This window comes from Poromitra crassiceps, assembly GCF_964638095.1.
Source record: "Poromitra crassiceps genome assembly, chromosome: 21".
NCBI lineage: Eukaryota > Metazoa > Chordata > Actinopteri > Beryciformes > Melamphaidae > Poromitra > Poromitra crassiceps.
In genome coordinates, this window is record NC_139638.1 from 24,016,877 (window position 1) to 24,029,548 (window position 12,672).

The 12,672-nt window shown below is 44.2% G+C and overlaps 1 protein-coding gene across 1 annotated transcript in view; it reads left to right on the plus strand.

Annotated features, from left to right (window-relative positions):
• Positions 1-12,672, plus strand: part of astn2 (astrotactin 2) — a gene marked incomplete at both ends in the record, with an annotated part of 632,381 nt that overhangs the window by 204,143 nt on the left and 415,566 nt on the right. The window contains one exon of the mRNA XM_083657387.1: positions 2,992-3,144. Within this exon, the coding sequence (XP_083513513.1) occupies positions 2,992-3,144 (153 nt within the window). The remainder of the gene's footprint in view (positions 1-2,991; positions 3,145-12,672) is intronic.

The following is a 12,672-nucleotide window of genomic DNA, read 5'->3' on the forward strand; positions in this document are numbered from 1 at the left end:
ATGTGTCTGTGGTTTGCCTTTGTACGGCTAGGTGCTACAGGTAGCACCAGATCAGATCACTGATCTGATCTGGTGCTACAGGTAGCACCAGATCAGATCAGTGATCATGGCAGCACCACTTGATTCAGATTTACGACAGCACTTTTTATGGTGGCTTGATCTTGATCTTTTCAGCTGAATCATGAATTCAGACAAAATAGCAAAAGTTGCTACAGTAAAAGTCCATCCTATATCTTATCTCCCTTGTCTATTCCATTAGTTTCATAAACACAGAAAAACATTGTTAGCAGCAACGGTTCCGTCGACTGCCAACATTTTGTTTCGAGATGTTCACGATACCCGACTCTCGCACTCGTTTGTCCTCTAGCTTCACCTCCCGTTCTCCTCTTTTCTTCTCCTCCACATTTTGCCTCCATCCATCCATCCATCCATCCAGCTCATCTCCTCCTCCTGCACTGCACTAATTGACATGCGTGATGAACGTCCGCCGAGAGCCACGCATTAGCATTATTCATGGTGGGGAGTGAGTGCACCTCGGAGCCCGGCTGACACATCAAAAGATGCAGATGATAGGTGAGGGTATAGTGGAGAAGGACTGATGGATGGGCGGGCGTGATGGATGGTGCTGTCTTCTTCGGGCTAGCTGTGAGTCAGGAGGGGGACCAGGTTTGTCTCCAAAGTTCCCCACTCGCAGTTGTTCGTTTTGGGGACACTGTGGTCCAGTCCTGCGCTGCACTGTCCTGCATCACAAGTACCGGTAAATCGCCCATGTCTAGACTAATCGTCACTCCTTGCACAGACTCCTCCATATCTCACTTTAACTCAACTCTTGATGCATCGCAAGCCATGGCAAACAGGGCAATGACTATTAACAGAGGTTGTGGATGAATAGCTCTGTGTGTGTGTGTGTGTGTGTGTGTGTGTGTGTGTGTGTGTGTGTGTGTGTGTGTGTGTGTGTGTGTGTGTTTGTGTGTGTTTTATATCGCCTTATTTTGGACCTCTTTGTATCTCAGAGACAATGAGGGGAGAATATTCTGCCTTCATATTCAGTCTCCTTGGCGACATAAATGAGCCAGAACATGTCTAGACGGGTTATATGAGTTTCCCTGAGGGCTTGTGATCTTCTGCCAACTGGAAGCACAGCAGAAGTATAGCTTCCCTCCTCTTCTACCCACAGCCAGTGTCTCTGGATGCTTTCATCCCAGGTTTAAGATGAAGAGTGAGACTGTGGGGGAAGCCTGCGTGGCAGCATCCCTGTAGGGATGAGACGATATTGAACTAATGCAAGTTAAAAGTCAGGGGGAGGGAAATACAATTGGAGAAATAACAGTGACTCTATTTAACAATACCTGGGGCGAAGTGACTCAAGCCCCATAGCGTTTTCCTTTTTTGATCCAGTCGGTGGCAGACAAACTGGATAGAAATAAAAAATAATAAAATGAATGATACATGACCATATATAGGGGTGTAACTGTTCATTTTATTTTTTATTTTTTTATTTTACTTTTTAATTTTATTATTTTAATTTTCACAGTCTAGTTTAAAAATGTATTTCAATTTTCATCTCCGTTTTTGTTTTCCATGATGGCTTTGTAGAAGACCTGCACTGTTTGTTTTGTTTTCTTGACCCTCCCCCCGGTGATAATTAGCGTCTTCAATATAGACCCCTTATACAGCTTGTCAACATGGAGCTGCGCGCGCATCGTGTAGGCAAAAAGCCCGGAGCCGCTCATTGACACAGACAGAGCTGTGTGAAAGACGCCGCTGTCAGGACTGCTCTGTGCTCATCTGCGACACACAGTTAGATTTTAGTTTTAAAATGCAGTTCTCGGCTTACTACCACAGCTTATCGCCTAGTGATAAGCAATGTTATGCATCGAAATTAACGTTGGTTATGGGATACGTCTTACAGACCCATACCATACGCACTGGCGCTGTCAATTCGCCAAGCCTAGAGTGGCCAGCAATACATATATCGTGCATTCCTTTATAACTGGGGATAGCGTAGATAATTATTCTGTAACTTGCAAAGATATATTGTTATGTTGATAATGCACACAACTCAATAATGACATTATGTAACGTTACTTGGTCGTTCTAACCGAGTGATGTGGCTGAGCAGCCTACAGTTTCAGGCAGCTTACCTGATTATGAAGAGCACTACATTTCGGGCATTTTTAATGATGTCCTCGTTCCAATCAGTTCAACTCAATAATGACATTTGATTTAACGTTACTTGGTTGCTAACTAACCGAGCGATGTGGCTGTCACTAGCAGCCTACTACAGCATACCTGATTGAAATGAGCGAGCACTGCAAAGTCGGGCATTTTTAACGATTTCCTCTTTGGGCTTGCAACCAAAGACACCTACGGTTAGCATTAAAAGCAGTATGAGTTGACGGGATTCGGTAAAACTTTAGTCCTTGCTTTGTTGATAGTGTAACAGACTGTTCAGTGTTGTGTTGTGTTCTATTGCGTGTGTGCGAGGCTGTGTATGTTCCCTCCGGTTGCCGTAGAACAGGATATGTGGGGAGAATAAAGGTGAAGCTGGTTATAACGTTACAGCCTGGCTCTATCGTTTATTATTTTATTAACCAAGTGTGAATAGGCGGACCCGAATACTCTGCTACAATAGCTTTCCGATTGTGGCATCCCACTGTACAACACGAAGACATGTCTTGCTCGAATAGTTTTCGGACCACTGGAAAACTACTTGACAGGGCTGCGCGGAGTCTGTCTTTCTGCCTCCGTCTTGCGCATCTGACGCTGTTTGTTGTCATTGTGACGTAGGCGTATAATTGGTCTATAGGGACAGCAGAAAATGTGTAGACTAGACATTCATGCTTTACATGCTATTTGGGGTATTTGCATGTCTTTATGTGTTTATATGTTTTATATTATATTTATGTCTTTAACACATTGCAACCTACTTTTCATTGTGAACCCTTTTTACATTGGCCACCATTGTCACTTTGTCACTCTCCTCCACAGCCCTTGGCCCAAAGCAGGAGTCAGTAGAGGATTTGATGCAGCGGTTCAAGGACAGCTTCCGTACTCCCACCACCACCATGGACATGGCTCACTTCCAGCATGTCACGCACAGTTCATCCACCGGGCGCAAGAGGTACCCCAGCCACACCCGAGGTAAGACGTGTCTCTATACACATGTATATTAGTGCTAGCAAGCATGGCTATTTACAATATTCAAATGTTCTATGTCATTTTACAATGCTTCACCTAGGTGACCTGTGACGTGCTTAAGTCAAGGTTCGGATTGGGCAAATGCCTTTTTTGAGGAGAGTCAGAAAGATTAATTTGCAACTTTTGGTGTTAGAATAGATTAAATTTACTATTCTTTTATTATTATAAAACGTGAGTTCAATGTGCAAAATCCAATGATGCCTTCATCATCATCAGTAAAAGGGAGTTCGTGCTCTGTCTGTTTCTCTGTCTGTCCCACTGAGGACATCATCAGTGATGTCATAAATTCATTACAGACAATGCTATAGTTCAGTGATGATGTCACTGATGATGCCATCAGTGATGTCATCAGTGATGTCATACATAGGCATTGTGACATCATTGTGACATCACTGATGATGCCTAGGAATCGAGCGCGCGCCTGTATGTAAACAGGCCATTTATATTAATATATTTCATTATTATTATTACTAGCTTGCTCTTTATGCTTTCAATTTCTATAAGCACCAATGTTGTTTATCGCTAGGCCTTGGTGAGTGAGTGTCATTTTAAGATATAGTGACCCCAGCCTCTCTCATAGCAATACATTCAAATCATTGCCAGGAACATTCCAAACAATTTGGAGCATACCTTACAGTAAAAAAAAAAAGCAATCTACTGTATGCCATTGGTCAGACCTTCAGTCCATTCCCATAAAAGAACTTCTGCCCACCATGGAAATGAGACATTAACCTTGAACAGCTCACCTGCCTTTGACCGGGCAGCTTATCACCCTCTTGCTTCCTGTCTCCTACCTAAATGCAAAGTAGTGCACTTAAATGTTGCATATTAAACATACTTGATCTGTATACTATTAGTCTCACCAGGCAGGCACACACACACACACACACACACACACACACACACACACACACACACACACACACACACACACACACACACACACACACACACACACACACACACAATAAGAGTTCTCTGGGTTAAGATGCAAGATGAGCCACTGATGGAGAGTATTAATATGGTCATCTGGAAAAGTGCAGGAAAGCTTTACATCACTGTATATTAGGGGTGTCACGATACACTCAGTTCACGATACGATACGTATCACGATACTGGGTTCACGATAACGATACGATACGATACGATTTTAACAATATTTTTTTAAACTTGAATAATGACAATATATGACTGGAAAAGTAGTATTTTATTTGAAATGCACAAATACAAAACATGCTGTTGTGGGAAATTGTTATTACAATAACTAGAAAAAACATGAGATTGGAGATAAGGCGTATCTTGAAATAGAATGAGTTACACCGTCACTTAGATTTACTTTGAACTAAAAGGTTTCTCAGCAGTATAAATTCTCATTATGCATCTTCAGTTTTTCTTCAAACTCAAACAACAAGACTTTTCTTAGTCTATTTTTTATGCATCTTCAGTTTTTCCTGTCAAGTAAACAGTTTTGCCAGAAACTCAATTGAATGGTTTCTCTCCTGTATAACTTCTCATGTGTCTCTTCAGAGACTTGTTCAACTGAACTACTTTCCACACATTGAACTTCAACAAACAAAGACGTTTCTTTGTCTATTTTTGGGGAAAAAAAAAAAAAAAAATTTTTTTTTTTTTTTTTTTTTTTCACGATATGAGATTTCATCTCAACGATACATATCGTGACGTTTTACTATCGCGAAATTTCGTGGGACGATATATTGTGACACCCCTACTGTATATTGATTTTGTGGCTGTCACATGTGCTGTCAGGGCTTAACTGTGAAATGTTTCAAAGTGCCATGCATCATTAGATAAGTTAATTGAGTGAACAGCACTGGAGTTTGCACTGTAGAAAGTGCCATGCATCATTAGATAAGTTCATTGAGTGAACAGCACTGGAGTTTGCAAAGTATAAAGTACCATGAGTCATTAGATAAGTTAATTGAGTGAACAGCACTGGAGTTTGCACTGTAGAAAGTACCATGCGTCATTAGATAAGTTAATTGAGTGAACAGCACTGGAGTTTGCAAAGTATAAAGTACCATGAGTCATTAGATAAGTTAATTGAGTGAACAGCACTGGAGTTTGCACTGTATAAAGTACCATGAGTCATTAGATAAGTTAATTGAGTGAACAGCACTGGAGTTTGCAAAGTATAAAGTACCATGAGTCATTAGATAAGTTAATTGAGTGAACAGCACTGGAGTTTGCACTGTATAAAGTACCATGCATCATTAGATAAGTTAATTGAGTGAACAGCACTGGAGTTTGCACTGTATAAAGTACCATGCATCATTAGATAAGTTAATTGAGTGAACAGCACTGGAGTTTGCACTGTATAAATATATATTTTTTTGGCAAATTATGCCTTTGTGAAATCAAACGCTTCCCATGCAGGGAAATCTCCTCCAAAGTCTGCTGTGAAGGACACTGTTTTAAATGAAGGTCCCTCCAGGGCCTTAAAATCACAGGTGAAAGTGTGTTCTCAGCAGTGTCTGGTCCAGGATAACAAACAAGTTAAAGAGACAACCCCCCCCCCCTACCTAAAGAAGAAACTCAATGAGTTTGTATGGGGTAAAAAGTACCCCCTCCCCTCTACCTAAAGAAGAAACTCAATGAGTTTGTATGGGGTAAAAAGTCCCCCCTCCCCTCTACCTAAAGAAGAAACTCAATGAGTTTGTATGGGGTAAAAAGTCCCCCCCTCCCCTCTACCTAAAGAAGAAACTCAATGAGTGTGTATGGGGTAAAAAGTCCCCCCCCCCCTCTACCTAAAGAAGAAACTCAATGAGTTTGTATGGGGTAAAAAGTCTTCCCCCCCCCCCTCTACCTAAAGAAGAAACTCAATGAGTTTGTATGGGGTGAAAAGTCCCCCTCCCCTCTACCTAAAGAAGAAACTCAATGAGTTTGTGTGGGGTATAAAAAATCCCCCTCCCCTCTACCTAAAGAAGAAACTCAATGAGTTTGTATGGGGTAAAAAGTCCCCCCCCCCCCCTCTACCTAAAGAAGAAACTCAATGAGTTTGTATGGGGTAAAACGTCCCCCCCCTCCCCTCTACCTAAAGAAGAATCTCAATGAGTTTGTATGGGGTAAAACTTCCCCCCCCTCCCCTCTACCTAAAGAAGAATCTCAATGAGTTTGTATGGGGTAAAACTTCCCCCCCCCTCCCCTCTACCTAAAGAAGAAACTCAATGAGTTTGTATGGGGTAAAACTTCCCCCCCCCCTCCCCTCTACCTAAAGAAGAAACTCAATGAGTTTGTATGGGGTAAAACGTCCCCCCCCCTCCCCTCTACCTAAAGAAGAAACTCAATGAGTTTGTATGGGGTAAAACTTCCCCCCCCCTCCCCTCTACCTAAAGAAGAAACTCAATGAGTTTGTATGGGGTAAAACGTCCCCCCCCCCTCCCCTCTACCTAAAGAAGAAACTCAATGAGTTTGTATGGGGTAAAAAGTCCCCCCCCCCCCTCCCCTCTACCTAAAGAAGAAACTCAATGAGTTTGTATGTGGCAAAACGTCCCCCCTCCTCTACCTAAAGAAGAAACTCAATTAGTTTGTATGGGGCAAAAAGGGCCAGTTCATGGGCCAGACTCAGAAGATTAGTGCTGTGTAAAGGAAATTAATGCCTTGTCAAATTCCCTGAGAAGTGTACAGGGCGCGGGCCAAGAGGAGGGATGCGAGTTTTGGCAGATGCTTTACTTTTTTCCCCTTCTACTCGGCTTGAAACAACATTTTATGCAGTAAATTGGTTAATTTCCTCTTGCTGATTCCCCCCAGCCCCACACTGTATAGTTAGTATAGCGTGTTTTACATGGATGGTGGTTTTTGGAGTAGATTAAGCTGAAGTAGATTAAGAGTGCAGCTGCGAGGTTTCTCCTCCCTTATCGTCACTGATGACTTTGGCATTGTAATGAGCTACTGTAGGGGGCCATTGTGAAGACAGAGCCTTTGACTCAGTAGTACAGGGATCCGTGCTGGGTGGATCTGACCGGGTGCAGCTTGACAGACAGGGGGCGTGGAGGACACCATCTGCGTAGTTTATTACATGGCACGCTGACAGGCGACTCCAATAATATAAGCACGCAACATTCCTTAATTAACGACACAACTGGAATATTGCCAGGTAAGACTGAAGACTGAATATAGGAGCCAAGCGCAATTGTTTTGTACAGCTCCAACCATCCTTTTGTTTTCACCTTCAGAGTTTCTTTCACATTAAAATAAAAGCTAAATAATGTGTTTGCAAATGTGTCAAAATGCCCTGCGTGTCCTGTCACCCCACTTAAGAACAATTAGTGTGATAAAGAGTTTATGACGTGGCGTGGGATACAGTACATGATATCTGTTGATGAACTGAAACGATGTGTTGCACTTCTGTATTTCTGTCCAATGTATGTGGTAAAAATGTGGATCTTGACAGCTACTGGTTAGAACCTTTTGAACAGACTTTTTCCAGACAAACTATTTCAAGGAAGCATTTCAGAGAGGTCCTGCCACTCTGTGTTAATTGTGCGTCGGAGTAGGAGGAGAGGAGAAGCGAGATGATTGAAACCACTTTTGAAGAAGAATTAGATGAGCTCACTGTACAGCGGCACCCGGAAGTCTGGGTCCACGAAGTATATGTATTAAACATGTACTGTAGTAAAAACGAATGCAATCGGGTGTCCGGGTAGTGTAGCGGTAGATTTCCTGCCTACCAACACACATGTTCGTATCCACGTGTACGTGTTACCTCCGGCTTGCTCGGGCGTCCCCATACAGGCACGATTGGCTGTGCCTGACGGTGGGAAGCCGGATTGGGGGTATGTGTCCTGGTCGGTGCACTAGCACCTCCTCTGGTCAGTCGGGGTACCTGCTCGGGGTGGAAGGGAACTGGTGGGAATAGCGTGATCCTCCCACGTGCTACGTTCTACCAGGTGAAGCTCCCACTTTTGTGGCGGTAGTGCCCTCGGAAACAAATAACATCTGCAACTGCTTGCTTCTATTTGGCGTGTTACTTACTCAAGCGATGTTGGCCTGTAATGTCATAACATAATCAATAAGGTAATTTTCCCCTAGTGTCTATTGTCGTATTTTAGAAATAAAAAATGCAGACACTGATTTGGTTTTGTTGTTTTATTGCACAGATAAAGTTAACAGTATGGCATTTTATTTATTTTGTACATTAGATGACTAGATTGCTGCGGACATAAGCTGCGTCTTTGAAGGGACTTCAGTTCCGGCCTTTCTACGTGCAAACTGTTTGAAGTTTACAATGTTTTCCTCGGATCCTCCATTATCATTGTAACATAGCACAATAATGAGCAGCATGGATCTTGTTGCAAAGACAATACACAACTTCACCAATCAGCACATTGTTTATTATTCATACACTGACCTATTTATGTACTTCATCTTCTTTCATGTTCATGTTGTTTCCTTTCAGTTAGTGATGGGAAACACAGTTCTTTGAAGGGTGCTGGATCTTATGGCCTTCACAAGAGCCGTTCAAAATAACACTTCATCGTTCTTTTAACTCTTCTTCTTTTTTAAGGTAAAAAGTAATATACTACATATTACTAGTTACTTTCATTTGAAAGTAATAAGTTACTTTACGATATTACTGTCTGTGTAGAGTAACTCGTTACTTTTTACACTACTTTTGCATTACTTTCACTGTAATAACAGCAGTAGCAGAATGACATTGCCGCCCAGGAACCATCCCGAAAAATAATTTCAACCGTCTTGAAGTCAGTGTAAACAATCCAAAATTCTAAATGTTATTCTTGTCCTTTGTTATTGTCATCTATAGTGGTTATTTGCATAAAAGCAGACAGTTTGATTAGGAAATGATTTAAATATGTATTAAAAAAATAACTCAATTTGTAACTTGAGTTACTTGACAAAGTAACTGGTGTAATATTACTCAAAGTAATATATTATGATGGAGTTGCACAGGACAGGCTGGATGATGGCAGTGTAGAACTGGATAAGCAGCAGCTCCTGAGGCAGTTTGTATTTCCTGAGCTGGCGTAGGAAGAACAACCTCTGCTGAGCCTTCTTAACGAGGGCACCTACGTTGCCCTCCCAATGTAGGTCCTGGGAGATTATGGATCTCAGGAACTTCTAGGATTCGAGTGTAGACACAGTGCTGTTGGATAATGGTGGTGTTGATGGAAGTTGGGGTGCTGGAGGAGATCTTCCTGAAGTCCACTATCATCTCTACAGTTTTGAGCTTGTTCAGCTCAAGTTGAGCCTATCCAACAGTCCTATACTCTCAGTGGAGGGAAGAGCTGTGATCATCAGACCTGCTCTCTGGATTAGACAAGCAAGTAGAGAAAAGCAGAATGAGCCGTGTCAATTTATTGCCAAATGTTTTGGGGTTAAAAAAATAATCTAGATTAAAAAATAATAATAATAATTAAAAAATAATCTAGATTATTTTTTGGCGCATTTTTGCCTTTATTTACTGTAGATAGGACAGTAGGCAGGCAGGAAAGGTGGGGAGAGAGAGAGGGGATGACATGCGGCAGAGGACCTCGGGTCGGATTCAAACCCGCTTCGGCCGCGCGAAGGACCGAGCCTCCGTCGTACGCGTGCTACCAGGTGAGCCACCAGGAGGCACTCAAAACACATTATTTACACATTTATGACAGACAGTGACATTTGGGCGCACAATTATGAAAATAATGCCTCTAAACTAAAGTACAGTCGGAGTCGGTTCCCTTCGATCGCACCAAGGAGCTGTTGAAAATAATCGGATCGTTCGTGAACATCACATCACTAATTTCACCTCAATACTCACTCTCCCTGGGGATGAAGACAATTAAAAGATGAATCACAATTAATCAACAATAATCATCATTAGAAAATGTAATGATTGGCACATCCCTACCAGCTGCTTGTGATCCATTCATTCAAGCAGAAAAGATACATGTCACTTACCAACCATGAGGGATGAGAGCCATAGTGACGTTGAGAGGAAGAGGAGCAAGTTGATGGATAACAGATAGAGTGGCAGACCACCAGACAGGCAGAGACATTGTGACATCAAAGGAATAGAGAGCCGCAGGGATGAGTCTGGAAGTATACTTCTGGGTTCTTGAGAGGAAAAGTCTATGCGATTTAACATGGGGGGCGTTTCACTTAAATGCATAAAATAAGGTCTGTGGTGAACAAAAGTTTATGGGAATGCGAATCTGGGTTCAGCATGATCATCTTCACAAACGTGAATAACTTGTATGACTTTTGGAATGTAAATGCGTTTTTTTAAAGGCAATTTTTATAAAACACTTCAAAAGGCATACAAATTATTCAAGAGGATCATGCTGAACCCAAATTCGCGTTCCCATACAATTTTGTTAACCACAGACCTTACTTATTTTATGCATTTAAGTGATATCCCCATTCTAAAACCCCATCGACCTTTCCACTGAAGAACCCGGAAGTAATTTCCATCATGTGCTGGCTATAGGAGCTGTGGCAGTGTCGTGATGTGTCACAACCAATCCTTTGCCTCATTGAGTTGAGGATAACCTCATGGTTATTATCCCTCTATCTCCTGTTTAATTGATGCTTTGAAGTAGCACATGGAGGTGCTTCTGTGCTCTGTGTGTGTGTGTGTGTGTGTGTGTGTGTGTGTGTGTGTGTGTGTGTGTGTGTGTGTGTGTGTGCGTGCGTGCGTGCGTGCGTGCGTGCGTGCGTGCGTGCGTGTGTGTATGTGTCCCATGGTTCCGTAATTCATTCTCTGCTCCGCTGCACTTTTAGCAACCCTCAATCTTCGCTGCAAACAAAACAGTGATTACAGCAATGGGTCTGCAACCCCAGAGCCTCTCTGTGACAGGCCACGCCCCCCATGCTGCTGATCTACTGCCAGCTCAGAGGAGTGTATATAGGCCACGCCCACACTGCTGATCTACTGCCAGCTCAGAGGAGTGTATATAGGCCACGCCCACACTGCTGATCTACTGCCAGCTCAGAGGAGTGTATATAGGCCACGCCCACGCTGCTGATCTACTGCCAGCTCAGAGGAGTGTATATAGGCCACGCCCACACTGCTGATCTACTGCCAGCTCAGAGGAGTGTATATAGGCCACGCCCCCCACGCTGCTGATCTACTGCCAGCTCAGAGGAGTGTATATAGGCCACGCCCCCCACGCTGCTGATCTACTGCCAGGTCAGAGGAGTGTATATAGGCCACGCCCCCCACGCTGCTGATCTACTGCCAGGTCAGAGGAGTGTATATAGGCCACGCCCCCCATGCTGCTGATCTACTACCAGATCAGAGGAGTGTATATAGGCCACGCCCCCCACGCTGCTGATCTACTGCCAGATCAGAGGAGTGTATATAGGCCACGCCCCCCACGCTGCTGATCTACTACCAGATCAGAGGAGTGTATATAGGCCACGCCCCCCACGCTGCTGATCTACTGCCAGGTCAGAGGAGTGTATATAGGCCACGCCCCCCACGCTGCTGATCTACTGCCAGGTCAGAGGAGTGTATATAGGCCACGCCCCCCACGCTGCTGATCTACTGCCAGGTCAGAGGAGTGTATATAGGCCACGCCCCCCATGCTGCTGATCTACTGCCAGATCAGAGGAGTGTATATAGGCCACGCCCCCCACGCTGCTGATCTACTACCAGATCAGAGGAGTGTATATAGGCCACGCCCCCCACGCTGCTGATCTACTGCCAGGTCAGAGGAGTGTATATAGGCCACGCCCCCCACGCTGCTGATCTACTGCCAGGTCAGAGGAGTGTATATAGGCCACGCCCCCCACGCTGCTGATCTACTGCCAGGTCAGAGGAGTGTATATAGGCCACGCCCCCCATGCTGCTGATCTACTGCCAGATCAGAGGAGTGTATATAGGCCACGCCCCCCACGCTGCTGATCTACTACCAGATCAGAGGAGTGTATATAGGCCACGCCCCCCACGCTGCTGATCTACTGCCAGATCAGAGGAGTGTATATAGGCCACGCCCCCCACGCTGCTGATCTACTGCCAGGTCAGAGGAGTGTATATAGGCCACGCCCCCACACTGCTGATCTACTGCCAGATCAGAGGAGTGTATATAGGCCACGCCCCCCACACTGCTGATCTACTGCCAGATCAGAGGAGTGTATATAGGCCACACCCCCCACACTGCTGATCTACTACCAGATCAGAGGAGTGTATATAGGCCACACCCCCCACGCTGCTGATCTACTGCCAGATCAGAGGAGTGTATATAGGCCACGCCCCCCACACTGCTGATCTACTGCCAGGTCAGAGGAGTGTATATAGGCCACGCCCCCCACACTGCTGATCTACTACCAGATCAGAGGAGTGTATATAGGCCACGCCCCCCACGCTGCTGATCTACTGCCAGATCAGAGGAGTGTATATAGGCCACGCCCCCACACTGCTGATCTACTGCCAGATCAGAGGAGTGTATATAGGCCACGCCCCCACACTGCTGATCTACTACCAGATCAGAGGAGTGTATATAGGCCACGCCC